Source organism: Nilaparvata lugens, chromosome X (assembly GCF_014356525.2).
Source record: "Nilaparvata lugens isolate BPH chromosome X, ASM1435652v1, whole genome shotgun sequence".
In the NCBI taxonomy this organism is placed as follows: Eukaryota; Metazoa; Arthropoda; class Insecta; order Hemiptera; family Delphacidae; genus Nilaparvata; species Nilaparvata lugens.
The window spans coordinates 84,477,797-84,501,209 of record NC_052518.1 but is presented as its reverse complement, the minus strand read 5'-3'; the positions used below and the strand labels follow the sequence as shown (position 1 = coordinate 84,501,209).

The 23,413-nt window shown below is 36.7% G+C and overlaps 1 protein-coding gene across 3 annotated transcripts in view; it reads left to right on the top strand.

The window, feature by feature from the left end:
- Positions 1-4,077: 4,077 nt before the first annotated feature.
- The window catches only part of LOC111043639 (zinc finger protein 883), a 44,350-nt gene continuing 25,014 nt past the window's right edge, over positions 4,078-23,413 (top strand). The window contains exons 1-3 of one of the 3 annotated variants that reach the window (XM_039441778.1): positions 4,078-4,796; positions 7,150-7,254; positions 8,283-8,612. Coding sequence is in view for 1 of the 3 variants with exons in the window: in XM_022328633.2 (XP_022184325.2) it covers positions 7,156-7,254 (99 nt within the window). In the remaining 2 variants the exon portion in view is untranslated. Of the gene's footprint in view, positions 4,797-7,149; positions 7,255-8,282; positions 8,613-23,413 lie in introns of those variants that run through there. The other 2 variants (XM_022328633.2, XM_039441779.1) reach the window with 2 other exon arrangements.

The following is a 23,413-nucleotide window of genomic DNA, read 5'->3' as shown; positions in this document are numbered from 1 at the left end:
TCACAAAAAATAACGAAAAAAATCCATCTGTTGATCTTCCAGCAACCATTTACAGTCATCCTGCAATGCGGCCGAAACACTTCCAAGCCAGACACCCATCTCAAATGACAACTACTCCAAGCTGTAAACCTAGCGCCGCAGTGTAGGATGGTTTCTCACAGCTTGGCGTTGTTGTCATTTGAGATGGGTGTCTGGCTTGGAAGTGTTTCAGCCACATTGCAGGATGACTGTTAACAGTTGCCGGAAGATCAACAGCTGGGTTTTTCCATTATTTTTCGTGATAGAGAAATTCTGATTGCAGATTCGTTCTCAGCGACCCCAAGTTTAGCCTGAAGGCTCAGAATGTCAACAATATTTTTAAATAATTAAAAATCATCATGAAAAGTCATTAATATAGTAGTACACCACGTTTCTGGAAACTTTTTACTGGTGACTGGGGTTTTTATTGACACACACAAATAAAAATAGTCGTGAGAAAGAAAACTGCTGATGAACGCGAATAAGACCGTCACTCCATTGTTCTATTGTCTCAGCTGCTTGGCTGAGCCAGGCTGGAGGGATCAAATAACTGACTGGATTGATCTTTCGTCTGTCCGCTAGGTGGAACTACGCCGACCATTGCTGGGTGGAAGATGTTACTGCGGCGGCTGCTTGCATTCCCACCAACGCTGCTATTACTTGCTGTCTCAGCGCCTAGTCCGAGTCAGACAAGCATCCAGCCTGCACTGCGGAGCTAGGTTTAGAAACCATCCTGCTCTGTGGTGCTAGGTTTATAGAGCTATGTACTCTGACTGTGGCACAAATTTTGTCAGTGCCTATGAACAGTTACAAAAATTATTATCACAGTTATTGAATTCAACTGAATTTCAAAACTCTCTCATGAACGAATTGGTGGAGTATCATATAGATTGGAAGTTTATCACTCTAGGCTCTCCCCATTTTGGTGGAATTTGGGAAGCCAATGTCAAATCTTTCAAATCGCATTTGTTCTGAGTGATTGGTACCGGTACTCAACTAATCACTTATGAAGAGTTGAATACAGTGTTAGTGCAAGTTGAGGCCATCTTGAATTCCAGGCTGTTGTGTCCATTAAAGTGAAGATCCGCGCGCACCTCTGGCACTGAAACCTGCTCATTTTTTGAACTTGACACCATTGGAAGCATTTACTATGAGAGATGTGACCCATATTCCAGTAAATCATCTCACAGGACATGAACTAATTGATCAGTTGGTGCAATCATTCTGTAACAGGTGGAGAGTGGAATATTTACATGAGTTACAAACATGGAAAAATGGATTAAGTCGTCGCCCCCTCTCCCCATTGGTACTGTAGTAATTGTTGACCAGCCTAACTTACACAGCACAGTTGCAGTGGCCTATTGGTATTGTGGAAGAGTTTTTCCCTGGAGCTGATGGACAAGTGCGAGTTGCAATTGTGCAGTTGAAAAGGCTGGTAACAAAATTGTTCCCGTTGCCAACACAATTAATTTTTTTGTCATGGCTTTTGTTGTATATATTTTGTTTGTTTGTTAGTCTGAAAATTGCTTTTCAGTCGCGGGTGGGGGGGGGGGGGTGGGATGTTGAGGCCATTTGAAATTATATTCATTCGCTCATTGACTGCCAGATGGTAGGAGAGTTTCTATAATTTTATAATAGGTATCTATTACCATAGAGAAACGATAGCATCAGTAGTTATCCCATGGTATAGGGCGTTTATGTCGCAACTTTTACTGTTATCCCAAGCCGATAATTCACATAGTTCTTTCCTATGCAGCTATGTGATGCTTGTAGTCTCTCAAATTGTGCCGTTCATACACTATCACCCCAACAAATGTGACAAATACTGACAATAATCGACAGTAATCTGCTTGAGATAACAGTAAAAGTTGCAACATAAATTCCCTATACCATAGGATATCTACTTACACTATTGTTTCTCTATGCTATTACTCATCAATTTATCGCTTAGGCATTGGCCGGTTTGATTGTCAGTGTGAATTCAGCTCTCGCACTGCTAGCACTCCCTGTCGAGGCTTTAAAATTCAGGGAATTCATCCTGAATCTGCCTAAATATTCGTGTCATTTAATATCATAGGGAATTCGGCCTATACATTTATTCGTGTACATAAATTACATTTTTGTTTTACGTGAAAAGTTACTCACGTTTCGTATTAGTGAAAAGTGAATGCCAGAACACAAGTTTAGTTTTTTGTTTCTATTCATATTCAAATCTTAGTGTTAAGTATCCAGACATTAACTCCATCTTAGAAGGGGAAAACAGCAAGGAACTAGCTTTAATAGTCACACTTTTGGTTTGCATAATTTCACCTATCTTTTCCTCTCATCTATCCTATCCAACTGTCCACCTTTTACCTCAAATAGAAGTAGGCAAACAATTCAATTTATGACATATTGGATTTGGGATTTGGTGAGTACATTTTCTGATTTTCTATGTTCTATGTATGTAGTTTTCCTGAATGGATATATTATTCAGCTCAAAGATTTGATTCGTTTTATACAGTCCAAATCAGAGTAATTTAAAGCTTGTATTTTGAGCTATCTCAATTTAATGAACCAGTATTTACGTACCAGTCTGCTTTGCTGTCGAAAAAAAAACAATTCATATTAAATAAATACTGAAAATTGATGATTTGAGTGTGCAGAGCTTGAAAAGATATTCTCAACTCTAAGAAATCAATTATTTCATTGATATACACGTAAATATATGGATATTTTAGAATAAGTGATATTTTAGACTCATTATAATAACAATAATTGTGTTTCCCCAGCTACAGATAACATGACCTATTCAATTTCCTCCAAAATGGTGGAATTTGAACAAAGTTCTGGTCGAGTTTTCCTTCTGTATAATTATATTCTGTACCCAAACAGCAGCTTCTCTTTGACTGGGATACTAAGTAACGACCGGCAACGGTCACAGTTATCACATAGCTATTCAAAAGTATTCTTTGAGTATTGACCAGCTGATTGCGTGCCGGCTAGATTCAACTCGCGCACTTGCCCATCATAAAATGAATATGGTTTAGTTCTAGAAAATAAGCCACATGTTTATGTTTTGTTCTAAAGATGTGAAATAAATCTGAAGTATTAAATTTGAAAGGTTGAGGAATTAGGTTTTATTTAGGCTATATTCAATAATGTTTCATAGGTAATAGGGTAGGTTGGGTTTTTGTTTTGGAATTTTAATATGCTAGAAGAGGTTAGGGTCCAGATATAGTGAGGCCCACGTTATAATGACAGTATTTGATCAACTTTGGTTTTGCTATCCTTGTCTATCATTCGACAAAGCCGGTGATACTATCCTTTTCTAGGTCCACAACGGTGCCAATTATGTTTTTGACAGTGTAGAAATATGATTAATTAATACAGAGAATCGGTATCGCTATTGTTCTATCTTTATCCACTGTCATTATAACGTGGACTTCACTATAGAGTTTTGTTTATTGATTTTTCAAAGGTGAAAGGAAAGGTTAGGGAGTTGAGATTTTGCCTTGAAATTGCAGTATGCTGGAAGGGGTTGGGGGTTTTTACCAAGAGTTATGTTCATTAATGTTTCAAATGTGAGAAGGTTGGTTAGGGGGTTGGGTTTTTGCTTTGAAATGGCAATATGCTGACTTAGTTATAGTTTTTTTAGTAGCTGCTGTGCCAAACGTTGAACAAGAATTTGAATTCAAGGAGACTTGGCCAATGTAAATCCCACTTATCCGGTAACTGTATATATAGTGAGGTCCACGTTATAATGACAGTGGATAAAGATAGAAGAATAGAGATGCCGATTCTCTGCATTAATTAATCATATTTCTACACTGTCAAAAACATAATTGGCACCGTTGTGGACCTAGAAAACGATAGTACCACCGGCTTTGTCGAATGATAGACACGTATAGCAAAACCAAAGTTGATCAAATACTGTCATTATAACGTGGACCTCACTATAGCTACATTTTATCGCCACCCTTAGCGCCAGAATCGCCAAACACTAATCCTCCAGAAGCACTCTAGATATTTAGGTACGAAGCAAATCGAAGATGTTGCTCTCTATCACATTCTATTCTAGTAATAGATATTGTATATTTTATTCTTTTTGTGGTCTGGTAAAATCATCTGAACTGAACATTGGTTATTGAAAATAGGCTGAGTGATAATGTTGAATATTATTCTTTGTAATATAAAAAAAACCGACGACTGTTTAATGTCTATTTAATTTGTAAAAAAGTGTTTGTGTCAGTATTACTTCAATCCGATTGATAAAGGCTTTGTTCGACAGTTGAAGTGTGTTACCGCATATTTATTGTTTTTGTTATTTTCATGGAGGATCAATAACTTCAAAGCCCAGCTCACAACTCTCAAAGAAGGCTTTATTCATGTAGATTTGGACTGAAATCATGTAATACTTCTATTTTATAAGTTTATAGTTGCAAATAGCTGATAAGACAGACGTTTCTACTCATTCAGTACTGACTCGCTACACTAGTAGGCTCTTTATGCATTCTTCATTATTCGTGGTCGAGTGATTGTCTATCGGAAATGCTATTAAACTTGAAATCGTTGTTATTCCTAGCAAGGTGAACAATATTTCCTTTACGCTTTGCATTTTTACTTTTGGGGCTGTTCAATTCTAGTATCATATATAGAATTGTTCTGCTCCAGGAGTTCTGCAAGCTAACCGTACCACTACTATGAAGTTAAGGGATCGAATATTATTAAACTACAGTGTCAAAAAATAGTGAATGCAGCAATAAAATGGCACTATAATTAAGGAATTGTTCCACCAGGTGAGAAATAATAACTATTATCAAATTATTGAGTTTACCTTGTATTTACAAGTGATAGGCTATGCCTAATCAAGTTATATTTACAAGTGAGACTCTTCAATATTCATCACGGTTCTTGATTCAGGATTCAATATTGTTTGATAGTTCCAGAATCTGTTCTAGCCTATTCCCTAATTTGTACAAAATAATAAACAATATAAATAAAACCTGGCCAATTTTGTGTTAGAATGATGAAAGTAAGGTTAGGTTAAGTTACATAGGTAATCCTAAGTATTCAATCATAACATGAATTAGGCTGATTGTTGCTTACTTATGTGTTCATGTCATACAATACGGCGTCAAACAAAAATATTTTGAATTTAACTAACATCGTGTTTTGTATGAACCTAATATTAGTAAGCAAGTGATTTCTTATCAGTAACGCCATAATGTAAATCACCTATTAATTAATCTTAAAATTAATTTTTTTTAAACTAATTTGATCGGAAACTGACTGTAAAGATGCTCGCTTATCAATATGTTTACAGAAAAATGGTAACTAATACGATTCACAATAGCCTAATTTGCAATACATATTTATTTTTATTCCTATCACATTTTAACTTGACCAGTTTATTGGTATATTTCCCCTTACAATTATTGTTATTAAATAGTTCACACCGGGATGTCTTTCCTGAAGATAGGCCTATGATATGGGTTATAACAAGTTTTAATACACAAAAAAAATGTATTATACTTTGCCTACCGTACCGAGTTTCTGGAGAGTATCACTAGTCCAGAATGCTATAAAGGTAGTTTTTATTTGTTACAAAAAGTTTATAATTGCGGAATATCTCAATAACTATGCAATTTACCAAATTCTAACAGGTTTAATTGGATACTTGTCAAATTTAACAGTCTCATCTTTGTATTACATTAAAATAGTACCTACATGAGAAAACAAAAAATGTCGCAAAAGAAATTCAAATATGCATGGGCATCAACAAAACTGAAAAGATTATATAATTTGATTCATAGAACTTGAGTTACCGATCCAAACCAAAACCAGATTCTATGTGTAGGTAGTTTTACAACAACCAACCTTAAATTCAGAAATTCCTAAAAAATAATAGTGATATGAAGATTACAAAAAATTAAAAATCTTTAGTTGATGGGTTTTTGTAGTCTACAATGTGTACCTTTCAAATCTAAAATACAGTTGAATTACTAGTGTGATATTTAGGTAGGCTAATGGAAAATAACAACTATCAGATGGAGTCCATCTGATCTCAAGTGAAACCAATTTTCTCATGCAATAATATGATATTCATATTCATGTTATCTTTTATCACAATAGGTGGAATGTAGTATTTACGAAGTGAGCTCTTACTAATTTCACATCCTTTTCAACTATTTTATAATCTTATCAGAACTGTTGAATTTACAGAATTTACAGCATAATTATCAACTTGATAAATCCCTTTAGCTTGTAATAATCAAACGATCAACCACTCTCAATGACCGACAAATATGATCTAGAAAATTTCAGTAAGTTAATATTGTTATGTCTGTATTGAATTGAAGTAATCTTGTTTATTGTAATATATAGCCTACGTGTTACTTTATTACAGTACGACTATTAAATGTTTATGGTTTAACTGAATTACATAACATTTTTTCCAATGATCAATATTTTGTAAACTTACTGTCAAAAATTGTGGCTCGTTTTAACATAGCGGAAAGATAGCATAATGCTTTATTTTCCCATAAATTTGCTCTATGGTTTTACAGAGTCCATAAAGGATTCAGTTCCAACCTATGATATAGAGTCGAACATTGATTAGCCTACCGTTAGTAAAACTGGCCGCTAGACTTGTTGAAGTAACTGGCCAAAGTGGAGGGATGTTGCTTCTAGTATCATTTTGCTCTTTATTAAAGTTGCAAAGAATTATAATTGAAACATACAAAATATCTATCGCATTTATTAATACAACACCAAAATAACAACATTCCGTACAGAGAAACATTTGGTCAGACATGTTTTGGAAAGATTTCATGATTTAATTGAATGAGTTTTTTGAGTTATGTAATTTGTTATTTTAATCTTATTTATTTTGATTGTTTTTCCACTTATATCTTACTATGAGTCTACTTTAATTTGCTGGTAGTCTGCGGTGATACCCTTCAGAACTGGCAGATTTTTATTAGTGGTGCATAGAAAACCATTCAGTTATTCTAAGCTCCCAGTTCTAATATTCTAAAACAATTGTAAGGCTATTAGACTATTTTGATTCCCCTTAACTTCTGGAATCTCTTTTAATTTTCTCCAGTCCAGGTAAAATGTTATTTGTATTTTTTCTCACTTTTTATCCAGATTAGAATGAGCTGGAAGAAAAAAGAGCGTCGCATTGAAATCAGAGACGCAACAGGTTCAAAAGTAAATCCACCTTCACCAAGTGAGGAAGAAGATAAAGATTTCGTGAGTATCCTATTAAAAATAATAATTCTCAACAGGTAAAAACTAAATCTGAAGACCATTTTTACTTCAAAAGATTTGCTAAAAATCGTTGGGAAAAATAAATAAGTGCCTTACTAAGAAATCAATTAATTTTTTCAATCTCCATGCTATAAATCTTGTAGTATCTCTAGGTATGTTGCAGTCTATAAGGTAATGCAATCTTCCAAAGTCCGCGGGATTACTAGATTGGTAAAGGTGACGTGGTTTGTGATAGCTATTTAGTTTATTTTGGCATATTTTCATTTTCATAAGTATTTTACATTCTGAACGGATCATTTTTTATTCCTGTAGAGAAGCACTAGGAGCTGATAGTCAATAATATTTTTCTACTGAAACTAATGTAGTAGTCTGAAAACAGTGGGTTAGTTTTTACAAAGGCTTGTTGATAAATTTTATTGGTATGGTGTATAAAGGAAAAATGAAGAGAGTCCCATTGCATCACACAAACACCAATACACTTACTCTACAATGCAAGCATATTCAAGCACTCTTTTCTCAATTTAAACATATATGAATATGCAATTGTAAACCTATAGTACTGTGAATACATAGACACTCCTTGAATGTATCCACGACATCTACTCAGAAACTATGTTTGGTATACCCTACTACTTATTGCATTGAAAACATATACTCAGTATTCTCCATTTCAGAACTCAAGTTCAGTTCTATTCAAACTAGTCGTATTGTATTGTAAATTGCACATTGCTTCTTTTCCGTCTTTTAGATGGAGGAGCGCATTGTTTCAAAGATGTAAGCGTGTAAGCAAAAAATGAATAAATGGGACTTTTAAACAACTCTTATACATTCAGCACAAGGGGTAGGGATGGAGACTTTTGATATGTTCAGCTCTGAGAGTTTATAATATGTAGTCTTGTGATATCTATAGTTATACCCATTGTTATCGTATAGTAGCTGATACAGCACTTAGAATAGTATATAAGCTCTAGTAATTAAGATTGTTTTTCTCATTTCTGTATTTTGGGCAGTCACTATGCCGGTTTGTTTCTTGAATAAATCTTTTCAAGAAGGATGTCACGTGTTCCGTTTACTTAACTGGCGCCCGAACAAACGGGACCGCAGACGTTTCGGTAAAGTTCAATTAACTTTTTTTTCGCGACCAACTGTCTCGAATCCAAAACGAGAGTGTAACTCCTCATCTGCGGCCTACCCTCATCACTCTGGAACCAAGTGCACAGCCTTCCATCCTGGCAGAGAGAAACAACACCTGGCGGCCCCTGACCAACAGAGAACCAAGCGACACGGATTCATCCACGGACGAGGACCAGGACGATCCAAGTACGCTCTCCAAACCAGTTGTAAGTACCAAACAAAAGAACTTCATCAAACCCTCAAAACTGCATCCAGTCTTATCTTCAATTTCAGATATTTAAAAAATGGGAACAATCACTAAACCTATTCCACATGAACTCTTGAGATACATACCCCATTACGATGGCACTTCTCACTAGTTACATCAATTCATATCCACTTGCGAAGACCTTTCTATCGGCTACTGCGCTGAGAACATTCAAGAGAAAGAAGCTAATGACTGGATTCTTTTCAAAGCTGCTATGTGCAAACTTGAAGGACCAGCCGAAGCAGTAGCATTCAACAACAGTTGTTCTTCAATAAAAGACTTGATAAAATCACCGAAACAAATTTTTTCTGATAACAGATCTGTACCTGAACTCATTGCTGAGTTGACTGATGAAATCATATCAAAGGGAACATCCTATTGAATTTTTGAACAGACGTACAAATGTAATCACTAAGTATAAGCTAGATGGTGTTACAGGTTTACTATTAGAAAATTTGATTTGTCAACTGAATGCTACACTTGTAAACTTTTGTGCATGGAGTTCACCCAACATTAGGGTCACACATTTGCAAGTATTACAAGTACAAGACCTAGATGATGCTAGGTATAAGTTAATAAACGATTGTAGTATTGTATTACAACAACTACGCTACAAAACCACTATTGAAACAATGAACAGGGTAGATGGTACGAAACTTTCCAACAACACAACATTTAGAAATCCCAATTACGAACAAAACTTTCAAAAACAATGGTCACACGACAATTCTTTCGATCAAACACACAGATCCTTCCAAAGTAGACAACAATTTTCACCACACAATGTTCAACAAACTAACTTTCAACAAAATTTTTCAAATCAAAGCTTCCAAAAACAAAACTATCGTCCAAACTTTAAACAACAATGTTTTCCACAACAAAGCTTTCAGCAGCAAAACAGTAATTTGGCACCTAAGTTCACTCAAGTGGTCGCACACAGTGTCCGTCCATGCGCATGCGCACTCAACACACCCAACACCTCTACACTTACACATCACCATATCAAGTCAACTACTTGGAGCAACAACCACAACATAGCTACAATCACAACCCCATTGAAGCTATGCTATGTCAAATAAACACTTTGACTGAATCACTCAACAAACTCATCAACCATTTTTTAGGCTCAGGCCCCCAGTTTTCGGAGGACTCGACTTGAACATCTTAAACAAATTTCTTCCTTACTTTCTCGATCAATAGAAAAGAAAATGGCTAGTAGACACAGGATCTGCTAAAAACTATATGCATCCATCATTGGTCTCTCCTGAGATCACTCGATACAAGGAAGACTATTGTAAAAACTCCTAATGGAGAAAGTAAAGGAAACGAATATATTTTTTTCAACACTGAAAATGTATTTTCACAACCCCATAGAATAAAGATGTATATATTTGATTTCTTTACTAAGTATGACATACTTCTTGGAAATGAAACTTTACGTGCGTTTAAGATGAATGTAAACTTTGCTAATGATAAACTTGAATATAAGGATGGAATGAAAGAATTGTTGTTTTTGCTAGATAATAAGAGTGTTACATAACTACCAGGCTACAACGTGATCTCAATCCCGGTTAAGTCAGCCCCAAATGTAACAACAGGATTAATTAAAGAAGTGAATATAGATGTATATATACTGTTGAAGAAGGTATTGTAGAAATCACTTATAATAAATGTAAATGTGTTGTTTTTCAAATGAGCTTCTGACTATCTATCCGGAGCCCATAGATATATAGAAGATATAGAAGAAATTATAGAGCCAAAACAATTCACGACCAATTGTCCTGAAAACTTGGCAGATATAATTCAAGATATACCAACTCTATTACGAACAAGTCACATGAACGAGGAAGAAAAACTTGGAATAATTAGCCTAGTTCAGTAGTTACCTGAAATAATAATACGAGAAAATGATCCGTTGAGTAGTACAAATTTGCTAAAACATACAATCAATACAAAATACGATCTTCCCGTCTACACAAAAAACTACAGATACCTACAGATTTATAGGGAAGACATTGAACTTGAAATCGACAAACTACTAAAAAACAAAATTATCCAACACTCCAATTCGCCATACACCAGCCCTATTTGGGTGGTTCCCAAAAAACCTGACGCATCAGGCAAGCGGAAAATCTGTATGGTTCTAGATTACCGTAAATTGAATGATAAAACTATTGATGATAAATTCCCCCTACCCAACATTGAAGATCTGTTTGGCAAAATAGGCAGGGCTACATACTTTTCAGCCATTGATCTGGCCTCCGGTTCTCATCAAATCCAAATGGACCCGCAATCCGTACCTAAGACAGCCTTCTTAACAGAGCACGGACATAACGAGTTTTCACGTATGCCGTTTGGGTTAAAAAATGCAACCCCTACGTTTCAGAGGGCCATGAACATCATTTTTTCAAGAATGACCAATGTACTGGTCTACATGGATGATATAATAATTTTCTCCGATAGCCTTGAGGAACATTTAAAGCATTTGAAATCGGCATTTACGAAACTAAAGGAACACAATTTAAAAATTCAACTTGATAAAACTGAGTTTTTCAAGCGTGAGTTGTTGTATATAGGGAACATCATTTCGGAAAAAGGTTTGATGCCTAACCCCTCTAAAGTTGAAGCCATGAAAAACTTTCCAATCCCTAAGACCACCAAAGAAATCAAACAATTCCTTGGACTGACCGGTTACTATCGCAAAATGATTCGAAACTATGCTAAAATAGCTAAACCATTCACTGCTGCTTTGAGAAAAGATGTAAAGATCAATCCCAATAGCAAAGACTGCAGGGAGGCTTTTGAACATTTGAAACTAATGTTACAAAACAGCCCCATCCTACAATTACAATTACCTGACTTCTCGAAACAGTTCCTTGTCACCACAGACGGCAGATGGCAACTTTGCCATCGGAGGTGTATTGTCCCAAAAGTTTGATGGTAATGACCTAACAATAGCTCATGCATTACGAACACTTAATAAGAGCGAGGTTAACTTATCGACTATAGAAAAAGAGCTACTTGCTATTGTATGGGTATGCAAACATTTCAGACCATATCTATAAGGAAGAAATTTTTTCATTCAAACAGACCACAAATGGCTTAGAAACATAAAATAACCTAATTCAAAACTACTCAGATGGAAGTTACTTTTAGATGAATTTGACTTTGAGATTAATTACGTGCAGGGAAAAATCAATCATGTGGCAGATGCACTGTCCCGCATACCCTCGCAGCCCATCAATTTAATGGACTACGATGATAATGACTTTTTAGGCTTCGGCAACGAAGACCTACCCTTTAATGGCTTTGACGACGTAAACATAGACGATTTGATTCAGTTGAATAGTAACGATGACCCACCACCGATAGATGATCCTAATGGTTATCTTGATGACATCGCGAATGCTTTAACTCGATTCAATAATCACGATGATGCTAATGCTAATACTTCTGAGCCCCATGATATGGAAAATAATGATTTTACTGGTGAAATTGTACTGGTAGCTCTGTTTTCGATATGAATGACTATATTCTTCTTCGTGAAGACAATGCCGATCATACCGATACTCATCAACCAACTAAAGAAATTGTCGACAATGCTTTACCAATTCATAATGACACTGACAGCCTTGTGACAATTCATTCAGCAGACAGTTCAAATGAACAAATTCAGATAGTAGATGACGATAACATATTGAACGTTGAACATAATCAGATACTTATGAACGCGGAAACAAAACACCAACCCTTCAGAAAATGTTTAATAAGAACAGACTCCTTCTCTGTTTTCAAGACTCCTTAGTTTTCGAACACATAAACAAATTTTGTTTAGAATACCTGAAACCGAATACCACGTATGGTGTATATTGTTCAAAAGATGGTTTATTGAGTGATCAGTACGAATCAATGTTTAACAACTTTGCTGAAGTCATTAAGGAAAGCTTCACCTCAGTTAAGATTAAGCGGTATAAAAAAGTTAATCTCGACATTAGTGATCCCGACGAACAAAAAGAATTAGTTTCCAATTATCATACTGGAAAAACCTATCATAGAGGAATTTCAGAGAGTTACTCACGCATTCGACGACGGTACTATTGGCCTTCAATGATGCGTCATATTACTAACTTCATAAACAAATGCCCAATATGTTTGAACACTAAATACGAACGGCGCCCCATTCGTGCAGAATACAAAGTATCCCCTACTCCTACAAAGCCCTTTGAAAAACTGCAACTTGATGCCTTTCAGTATGACAAACGTAAATTTTTATCAATCATCGACTTTCTCCAAACGACTCGTAGTCTACCCCCTCACGAGTCTTAATCAAATCGAGGTGAAAGACCATCTCTTCGACTATTTTTCTCTCTATCCAACCCCCAAGATCGTACAGATGGACAACGGCAGAGATTTTGACAACGCTGGTTTACGTGATTTTCTTAAACTTTATGAAGTCGAACCTTATTATGTTACCCCTGGTCATCCAGACTTGCAAGGGCTAATTGAACGAACTCACTCCACTCTAATTGAACTTTTAAATTCTATCCAACTTCAAAATAGAAATAATACCACTGAAGCAAACATGATAACGGCCGTGATTGCGTTCAATAACACACTCAATTCCACCTTAAAAATGACACCAATGGAAATAACATTCGGCATCTCTGAGAATTCTTTTCTGAATGACACTACAGAACAGCTTATCACTGAAGAGCGTGCCAAAGAGTATCACGATAGGTTACAGCTTATACATAGATTGGTAAAAGATAAGGTAGAGATGGAAAAACAAACTAGGACAGAATTATTGAATAAGAATAGGGAAACAGACGTCGAAATCCCCGAAACCCCATTTATTAAAACAACCTTAAATAAAAAGAACAAGCCAAAATTCTTCCAAGTACAATATGATAAAAAACAAAATGTTGCTACAAATCCTAGAGCAATTAAAAAACGACCATTCAAAATGCATCCCAATAGGATGAAACGACCACGGAAAATAGTTGAAAAGAACAATAATAAATTTGTTTGAGAACAAGATGCTCCTGATTCTCCTGCTGCTGGTGCCAGCACTGTCCTATGAAGAAGCGGACTTGGATCCGCAATAAGCTGGATTACAGGAAATATGAACGCTGACGACAAAGCGAAATATGACAAAATTTTAGAGAAAGTGCAAGCAAACGAATATAATTTAGAGCATAATGTCGAAAATCAATTGTCAATCAATAGAAACTTGATACACAAATTTAACAATGGGATTGATGTCATTCATACCAACAATGTCAAACTAAAAAAAGATTTCAATTCAATCACCACTCAATTCACTTCAATAGAGCTAACTCAACAACATTCTTTCTTATTAAACACATTGACTCTTGTAAAAAATAAAATAGACGATATTATGGTGAGCTTAGAATTTTGTCGACTAAACATAATCCATTCAAGTATTCTGTCTAGAAACAAATTGTCTTTATTAATTCATTCTTCTAAATTGTCTCTCATTTCTCATGAACCCGAAATTTTTTGGCAGCTAGGGTCTGCACATTGTCATGTGAAAGATAATTTCATTACGTATTTCATACTGGTTCGGCCAGAGCATTCGAATCGTAGCGCCAAAATCCCAGACTACAGTTCTGCCAATAGCAGGTTTGTTTGCGCCAGCGCTGATCGTCCAGCTGTTTGCCTTGTCATCCTAACTTTCAGTTTTTGTTTCGTCAGTCGTTCAGTTTGTCTTGTCTTGTCACCCCGTTGTTGTGCAAGAGCAAATTTGTATTTTGTCATGTAATTTCCATCGGAAATTTCTTGTAATTAATTGTTTGAGTGTAGTGTGTGTGAATTTAATATAACAGCGTAAATAGTATTGTATTGAATTAATTTGAATCAGATTTGAATTTATAAAGAGTCAGTTTGAGCTTTGTTCAAACACAGTACAGAGCCTGCAATTTGAACGTGAAAAGGCTACCCGGAAGCAAACCTGTCTTTTTCCCAGATTTCTTCCCACCTGAATCTGACCAAAACACCTAATAAAGGCTTCGAAGGGCAAGTAGACAAAATTGGATTAAATCTGGTGAGTTTTTGCTCTTTTTTATTGTTCATTAATGCAGAGTTTAGCTGTACCAATAACCTGGCTCAAATTGAAGATTAAATTTTGCTACTTGTTTGTATTTGATTATTTGAATAGTAAATTACAGTCCACTAGTAGCTCTAGCCTGAGCTTTGTTCAGAACATTTCTGGGCCTCCGAACCGTGATGAATTTAAATTTGTAATTTATTGATTAATTCACACACATTGGATTAAAGCAGTTTTGTATTTGTCCAGTGTTGGCATGTTGAGAATGGTCTGATCTATGCTCAACTTAGTTTGTTGTAGCCTTGTTCTAAGAGCAAGGTTTCTTGTCAATTTGTATTTGTCTGAAATTAAATTTATTTCAGTTAAAATTGTAATTTCCCTGAAACTAGGCTCATTGTGCTCTTTTTCGGAAATTTGTTTGTTTGTTGGATTTTGTATTGTCCATTTGTATTGTACATGTTAGTGAAGGTTAATCACCTGCATGATTTTGTTTGTTCAATTCAACAAGTTATCGTTTGTTTGTGAGTTGTTGGAAGAACATTATCTAATCATATAGTTTTGTCTTCAGCAGTAACTTATCTTGTGAATTGATAATCAAAGTTTAACTTTGATAACTTACTAGTCGTGATTCTTCCTTCCATTTAGTTTTGAACTCATTCTTGTTTTTTTGTCTGTTGTTTGTATTGTCGGGGCTGAATTGTTTTGTGTATGAGTTCAAGATGGAGGAAAAATTACAGAAACAAATCAGGGTGCATCGCGCTAAACTGGAACAATTGTATGCTAGATTGCAAAAAATTTATGACCTGTCTAAAAATGTCTCTGATCCAAAAGTTGCTGAGCAATTTTTAGTGTTGTATCCTCGGGTGTCTCAGACCATTTCGGATTATGAAAAGACAGAATTAGTGGTTAATGAGTTGGAACTTGAGTTGAATAAAGACCATGTTGTAGCATTCAACGACTCACATCTAGATCTGTTTCAGTATATTGAAGTAGCGGCTAACACTCTCAAACAGAAAGAGGCGACTGATGCTATTGCTCAATCTTCGGCAGCTTCAGCAGCTAGTGCACAGCCGGTCGTGTCCGAGTCAGTACTGCCCAAAATCGACCTTCCAAAATTTGATGGGAACCAGACTCAATGGTCGGTGTTTTATGAACTATTTAAGGCATTGGTACATGACAACAAGAGTTTGAACGATCAGCAGAAGGTCCAATATCTTGTAAGTAGACTTACTGGACAAGCAGCAAATATTTGTCGTCATTTGCCACCATTGGCTAATAATTATCAAATAATTTGGCAGGCATTATTGACCCTCTATAACGATCCACGGGCGCAAGTCGATGCCTATTTCAAACAAATTTTTGAATTTCGTCCAATAAAATCAGAATCAAAGGCAGGTTGTATTGCGATTTTGGATGGGTTTTGCAGTTCCATCAATGCAGTGAAGAGATTGCGACTCACTGATTTGTCAGACTCGATATTCCTCTATCATGGCTTGAGATTGCTGGATCCAAGTTCTCGTAGAAATTTTGAATCGGCCGTACGTGACAAGGCTATGCTAACTTATGCCGATTATGTCAAATTCATTGAAAAGCAAATTAAGACTCTTCCTTCTGATGAGAAACAGACTGAATCGTTTAATATGAGGCACAAAAAGGATAATAAATCAAAGGTGTTTGTGGTTCAATCCAATGATTCATCTAACGATGCATCTAGTAAAAATCCCAATTGTCTGAAGTGCTCAAAACCGGGTCATCGGTTAGTAGATTGTGCTAGTTTCTTGAAAATGAATCCTTGGGATCGTTATTGTTTGATTAAAGGAAAGTTTTGTTGTTTTCGTTGTCTTGATGTGGATCATTTGAGTAAAAATTGTCGTAGTAAAACTCAGTGTGCTCAATGTCGAGAATCTCATCATTCTTTATTGCACTTTTCCAGATCAAGTTCCAATGAAGGTGTTGCGTCCTCGTCGAACTCCAAGGCAGGTGGCACATCACCTATTAGTTGTTGTTCTACATCCAACGATGTAGAAAATTCGACCGTTGTGTTGTCGACCGTCACTGCACATATTCGAGATTGTAATGATCAGCTTTGTGATGTTCGTTTCTTGATTGACACCGGGAGTCAGTGTCATTTTGTTACAGCCAAATTGTGTCGGCGTTTGAGACTACCATTCCAGCCCATGAAAACCGTTGTTCGTGGATTCGGTGGTGGTACTAGTGAAGTTCGAGGTCGTACTTGTGTGTCGATTCAGTCGAAGTCGGATCCTACCGTCAAGTTTTCGATGGATGCCACAGTGGTAGATAAAGTCATCGACAAGTTGCCTTCTTGTGAAATCGACAGATCCAAACTTCATCATCTTGAAAATCTCACACTGGCTGACGACAAATTCTACCTTCCTAGTAGAATAGATGGCATCATTGGTGCGGAGTTAGTTCCTCACTTGCTACGTGGGAGTCCTATTATAGGTGAATCGCACGAATTGATGACTGTTAATAGTGTCTTTGGTCACATTCTGATGGGGAGAGCGCCGATTCTCACTTCAACAACGAATGTGTCGAATTGTTTTACAGCCATCTGTAGTCCATTCGTTGGTAGTCCATCGTTGGATAGTTTTGTGGAACGTTTTTGGGAGTTGGAATCGTGCCCTGCACCAAGCTGTCAACTGAAACCGGAAGAGTTGGAGTGTGAGGTAAAGTTTCGGAAGTCTGTACATCGTGTGAATTCTGGTCGTTTTGTTGTTGCCTTGTCATTTGCGGAGCCGCCCAGCAGCTTGGGAGATTCGTATGCTGTCGCCGAACGCAGACTGCTGACTTTGATTGATTGATTGATTGATTGATTGAGTACTTTATTTATGTAGATTACAATATATACTGTCTTATACACTTATATACAATAGCTTACAATACAGCAACGTTATAGATGAATTTACATTATATAGACTAAGAAAATAATTGTTGAACTGTATATGATATGAAAAAGCAATTTGTAATATAATAACTATAGATAATAATTATATTGTTATGCATCTACATAAATTGGCGGAGGTTTGGACATATCAATGTCCATTCTTTGGAAAGAATATTAAAAATATCCTCCCCACTAACTCTCTACCAAAACGTTAATTTCATTATTTAAACTAAGGATTTATTTATTAATGGAAATATTGTGAAAGTTTTAATCAATATGAATATTTAAGAGAAAAAAAACAGAAAATTTATAAAGTAAAATAATTATATAGGTAGATAAGATCAAATAATTAATAATTGATTAATAAAATGAAGTATGCTGAAAGTAGATCAGGGTAATCAACTTTCAGTAATATACAGCAGTATGCAGTGAATAATTGAAATAACATGAGTTTATATATATATATATATACAATTCGTTCTATAACAGGTTTAAAGGTTTGTATTTGTGGGATGGGTGGGGGATGGTTGTCATGTGATCGTTCTAGGGCCGGACAGTTTCAGTCATTTGTTCCAAAAGATGTTTTTTTAAAGTCAGGATGAAGCTCGCTCGGCTCTCGATGGACCTGATAGAAACAGGAAGTGCATTCCATGCACGACAGGCACTGACTAAGAAGGATTTTGTGAAAATAGTAGTTCGATGATTGGGTATCCTTAAAGTACTTTCTCCGGTTCTAGTATGTGAAGCATCTATCCTCCTACCTTCGGAGACAAATTTGAAATCATCTTTAAAATAGTTCGGATTACCGTATTTCAAGATATCTCTAACAAGCTTGACTATTCGAAAAAGCCTTTGATTGGGAAGCTTCAATGTTGAACTAGCAATGTGGGCTGGGGTGATATGATCATGGCGTTGGAGAGAGTAGACGAAACGTAGACAATAATTTTGGCAACGCTGTAGTTTATCATTCAGAGTGACTTGCATATCGTTAAGAACAGAATTACAATACATTAAATGTGGGAAGATGAGAGATTGAACCAATAATAATTTAATGTTTCTAGGGAGAATATCGTGCATTTTCTTCAATGCATGCATGGCTGAGAATACCTTTTTACAAGTTTTGTTCACTTGTTCTGACCAGTCAAGAGTATTATTCATAATAATGCCTAAATTTTTAACTGAGCTACAGTAAGGAATGTCATTACCATCTACACTAATTTTGTGAATCGATTCATAGTCAATATTGTTTATAAGACGAGAATATCCAATTATAATGGGCTGTGTTTTGATGGAATTAAGCTTAAGGCCATTTTTCTTTGTCCATTCCACTATCGAATTGATATCCTGATTCATTATTCCAACTGTTTCGTTAATTTTTGTTATGGGACAGCTTAAATATATTTGAAGGTCGTCTGCATAAGTATGGAAACTGGAGAATTTGATAATGGAAGAAAGGTCATTAGCATACAAAGTGAAGAGGAGAGGGCCTAAAATTGAACCTTGTGGTACTCCATGCATAACGTTTTTCCAAGTAGACTTTTTGTCACCGACAGATACACATTGTTTCCTACCTAATAGATAGGATTTAAACCAAACTAACGAGTTGTGACTGAAACCAAGAATAGCCAACTTATTCAGAAGGACTGTATGATCAACAGTATCAAATGCTTTAGAAAAATCAAATAGGGTGAGGATGGTGCATTTTCTTTGGTCCATAGCTAACCTTATATCATCAGTGACACGAAGCAGAGCTGTTTCAGTTGAATGGAATTTTCTAAAGCCTGATTGAAAGTTATGAAGCTTACTATTGTTGTCTAGAAATTTTACAACTTGAGCATGAATGAGTCTTTCTAGCACTTTGGACAATGCAGGTAAAATACTGATTGGTCTAAAATCCTCAACTTTATTGGGTGATGGAACTTTATTTAGAGGGCGAACCAGAGCAAACTTCCAGTTTTCAGGGAAAATGCCTTCTTCAATAGACTTGTTGAAAATGTATGTAATGGTTGGTAAAACAGCAAATAACATTTTCTTGATAAATTTAATAGGAATTTTGTCAACACCCGTAGCATTACTATGAATACGTTGAATTGCTCTGAAAGTGTCTTCTTCTGAGATTGGATGGAAATGAAATTGATCAGTAATTGGTAAATCTAAGTTTGTAACCTGCTCTTCAAGATCATCGATATGATTAGCAATGACCACTTCGTCGCGTTGGTTAGAGTGTGAAACGAAATGGTCATTTATATTGTTCAATGCTAAGTCAATTTGTGGATTCGATTTCTGCTTGCCAAGCCCGAATTATTTTATTCCCTGCCAAAGTGATTTAGAGTCTTGTCTGTTGTTTGTCATAAACGAATTCAAGTACCTAATCTTTGAGTTCCGTAATTCCTGGTTAACTCTATTTCTAAGGCTCCTATACTCTATCAAACTGTCCAAGTCAAATGTCTTTTTAAATTTTCTATGTACTTTGTCTCTACGTCCCATCATCTTAAGTATGTCTTCAGTCATCCACGGTACTCGTCGTTTTCTATTAATCCTCCTTGTCACATAAGGTGCATGTTTGTCATACAGAGTCAAAGTCCAATTCTCGAAAGTCTTGACCATGTCATCAACTGAGGGTAATGCTTCAATTTGATGCCATGGAGTCTGAGCCACATCAGTCAGGAAGGCGGCTTCATCAAAGTTTTTGAAGTCTCTATAAGTGATAATTTTCTGTTCTGGCTTGGGTATCTTATGGGAAAGTACACAGTAGATCAAATCATGTCTAGAAATAGCTGGGACTGAGATTTGGCCTGCTTGAACAACCTCATTGGGATCACTAACAATGAGAAGGTCAATGAGTGTGTCTGATTCATTAGTATGATGAGTTGGATCGAGAGGTAAAATAGTCATGTTTAGGCATTGGAAAATTGTAGTCAGTTGAAAGTAGTCAAAGTTCCGATTTGTCATGTTCAAGTCGGTGTTCATATCCCCCATAACTAGTATACGGTTATAACAAGGCATAAGAGAAAGCAAGGCACTTTCGAAATCTGTGAAATGACCTATTTTTGGTGGGCGATAACAGATACCAACGAGTAATTTATCAGTACTGGATAAGGATAATTCAAGTAGCATAAACTCTGGTCTTGAACAGAGACTTTGGAGAGACGACTAGAGCTTGACAGCAATACTCGTATTTCATATCATGAAATATTGATCGATTACCTACGTCAGGGTCACATGTCGTTTGTAGCAGATCAGACAGACCGAGGTGGTTACTACATACCGCATCACGCCATCATGAAAGCAAGCAGCACTACCACGCCCATCCGAATTGTATTTGATGCTGGTTCCAGAACATCATCGGGTTTGTCATTGAACCAGGTTCTTCATGCTGGTCCCAAATTGCAGACTGACATTTTTGTTTTGTTAGTTAATTTTCGTTTGTTTCCAATCGCTCTAACTGCCGACATTAAACAAATGTATCGACAGATATTAGTGGAGGATTCCTGCCGTCGTTATCAGCGTGTATTGTGGAGATCGAAATTTATCAGCTCAATTGTGTTGTTTTTGGTGTTTCAAGTTCTCCATATTTGGCGCTTCGCACTGTCCACCAGCTTGTAGAGGAGGATGGAAATCGTTTTCCAGCAGCCAAGGCGAGAATACCAAGAGACATGTTCATGGACGACTTAGTCACATCTGTCACCACAGAGTCAGAGGCCGCGGAGCTGTATCGTCAGTCCAAGCAGCTGTTTGAGGGAGGAGGTTTCTCGCTCACAAAGTGGACTTCAAATTCACCATCAATGCTGGAGAAATTCTCGGAGGAAGAGAAATCGTTTTCGTACAAGGATTTCGAAGCAGACAACTCCTTGGCTATCTTGGGATTGAATTGGCAACCTAGTACTGATCTGTTTCAGTTTTCCGTCAAGTGTGGTGAGGTCGTCGCTACTAAGCGTTCTATTCTGTCAGTGATGGCTCGTATCTATGATCCACTTGGTCTCTTGTCACCGTTTACATTATTTCTAAAATGTCTTGTCCAGAAACTTTGGAAATTAGGAGTGGATTGGGACGAGAAGCCGCCTGAGTCTATATGCACTCTTTGGGAGAATTGTCAAAAAGAGTTGCCTCTATTGTTGAAATTTGCTGTTCCACGTCACGTTGGTTTGTTTCAGGATTCTCACATCAGTTTGATTGGTTTTTGTGACGCATCATTGTCTGGTTATGGTGCAGTTATCTATGTGAAGTCGCAGAAGGAGAGCGAGGAGTCAAGAGTTGTATTATTGTGTTCAAAGTCCAAGGTAGCACCATCTAAAGTTGTTTCAATACCTCGTTTGGAGTTGTGTGCGGCACTCTTGTTGGCAGAACTCATGAATTCAGTAGTCACTATTATTAGTGAACGTTGTCATGTGTCTCGTATTGTCGCACTCTCTGATTCGACAGTCACCTTGTGTTGGATTAATGCTCCTTCCGCGAAATGGCAAACTTTTGTTGGTAATCGCGTCGCAAAAATACAGGATTCTTGTATACAGGAGTGGATGCATGTTGCCGGAATTGAAAATCCCGCTGACTGTTTGTCTAGAGGTTTATCACCAGTTGAACTTGTGAACATTCCGTTGTGGCTCTCAGGTCCATCATGGATAGCAGAGGACGAATCCGATTGGCCCGTCCGAACTCAAATGGAAGAGATAGTGGATCCACCGGAGGCGAAAAAACCGTCAGTGTTGACAGTCACAAAATCTCCTGATTGTAACAGCAATGCAGTATATTCATTGATTGGTCGTTGTTCGGATTATGGTCGTCTTTTGAGAATTGTAATTCTTGTTCTCAAATTCTTACGAATCTTACCCCAATCAGAAGAATCAGATTTTGATGTTGCTGAGAGGTATCTATGTAAAGTGGTACAGAAGATACATTTTTCATCTGAATTTGTGCAATTGGAGAAGGGATAAGATTGTTCTATGCGCCTACGTCGCCTGTCTCCATTCATTGATAGAGGTGTGATTCGCGTCGGCGGTCGTTTGTCTCATGCTGGACTGGAATTTGAGACTTGTCATCAGATGATATTACCAAAATCCGACGCTTTTGTATCGATGTTGATTGATTATCATCACAAGAAGAACTGTCATGCTGGACCTTCGTTATTGTTGTCCTTGATCAGACAGAAATTCTGGATACTGTCTGCTCGCTCTATTATTCGTATTTGTGTTTTTAAGTGTAATCGTTGTTTCCGTGTTCGACCTAGTAATAATGCAATTATTCCAAAAATGGGTGACCTGCCTGCTTGTCGAGTGTCAAAATGCAAACCATTTGAAAATTGTGGTGTGGATTACGCTGGTCCTTTGCGTATTACTATGACGAGACGTCGTAATCCTTGTATTTTGAAAGCCTACATTTGTCTGTTTGTGTGTATGGCAACAAAGGCGGTACATATTGAGTTGGTATCGGATCTATCAACGCCCATGTTTTTAGCCGCGTTTCGTCGTTTTTTGTCCCGTCGTGGACCCTGTCGTGTGATGTATTCCGATTGTGGTACTAATTTTGTAGGTGCCAAGGAACAGTTGCGAAAAATATCTCAACTTTTGAACTCGTCCGAGTCTCAAACCACATTGACTAGTCAACTCGCCGAACACAAAATTGAATGGAAATTCATTCCCCCTGGTTCACTGCATTTTGGAGGTCTGTGGGAGGCAAATGTCAAATCTGTAAAGTTGCATCTGTTCCGAGTAATTGGCAATCAACTTCTCACCTATGAGGAACTGAACACGGTATTGGTGCAGATTGAAGGTGTCCTGAATTCCCGCCCACT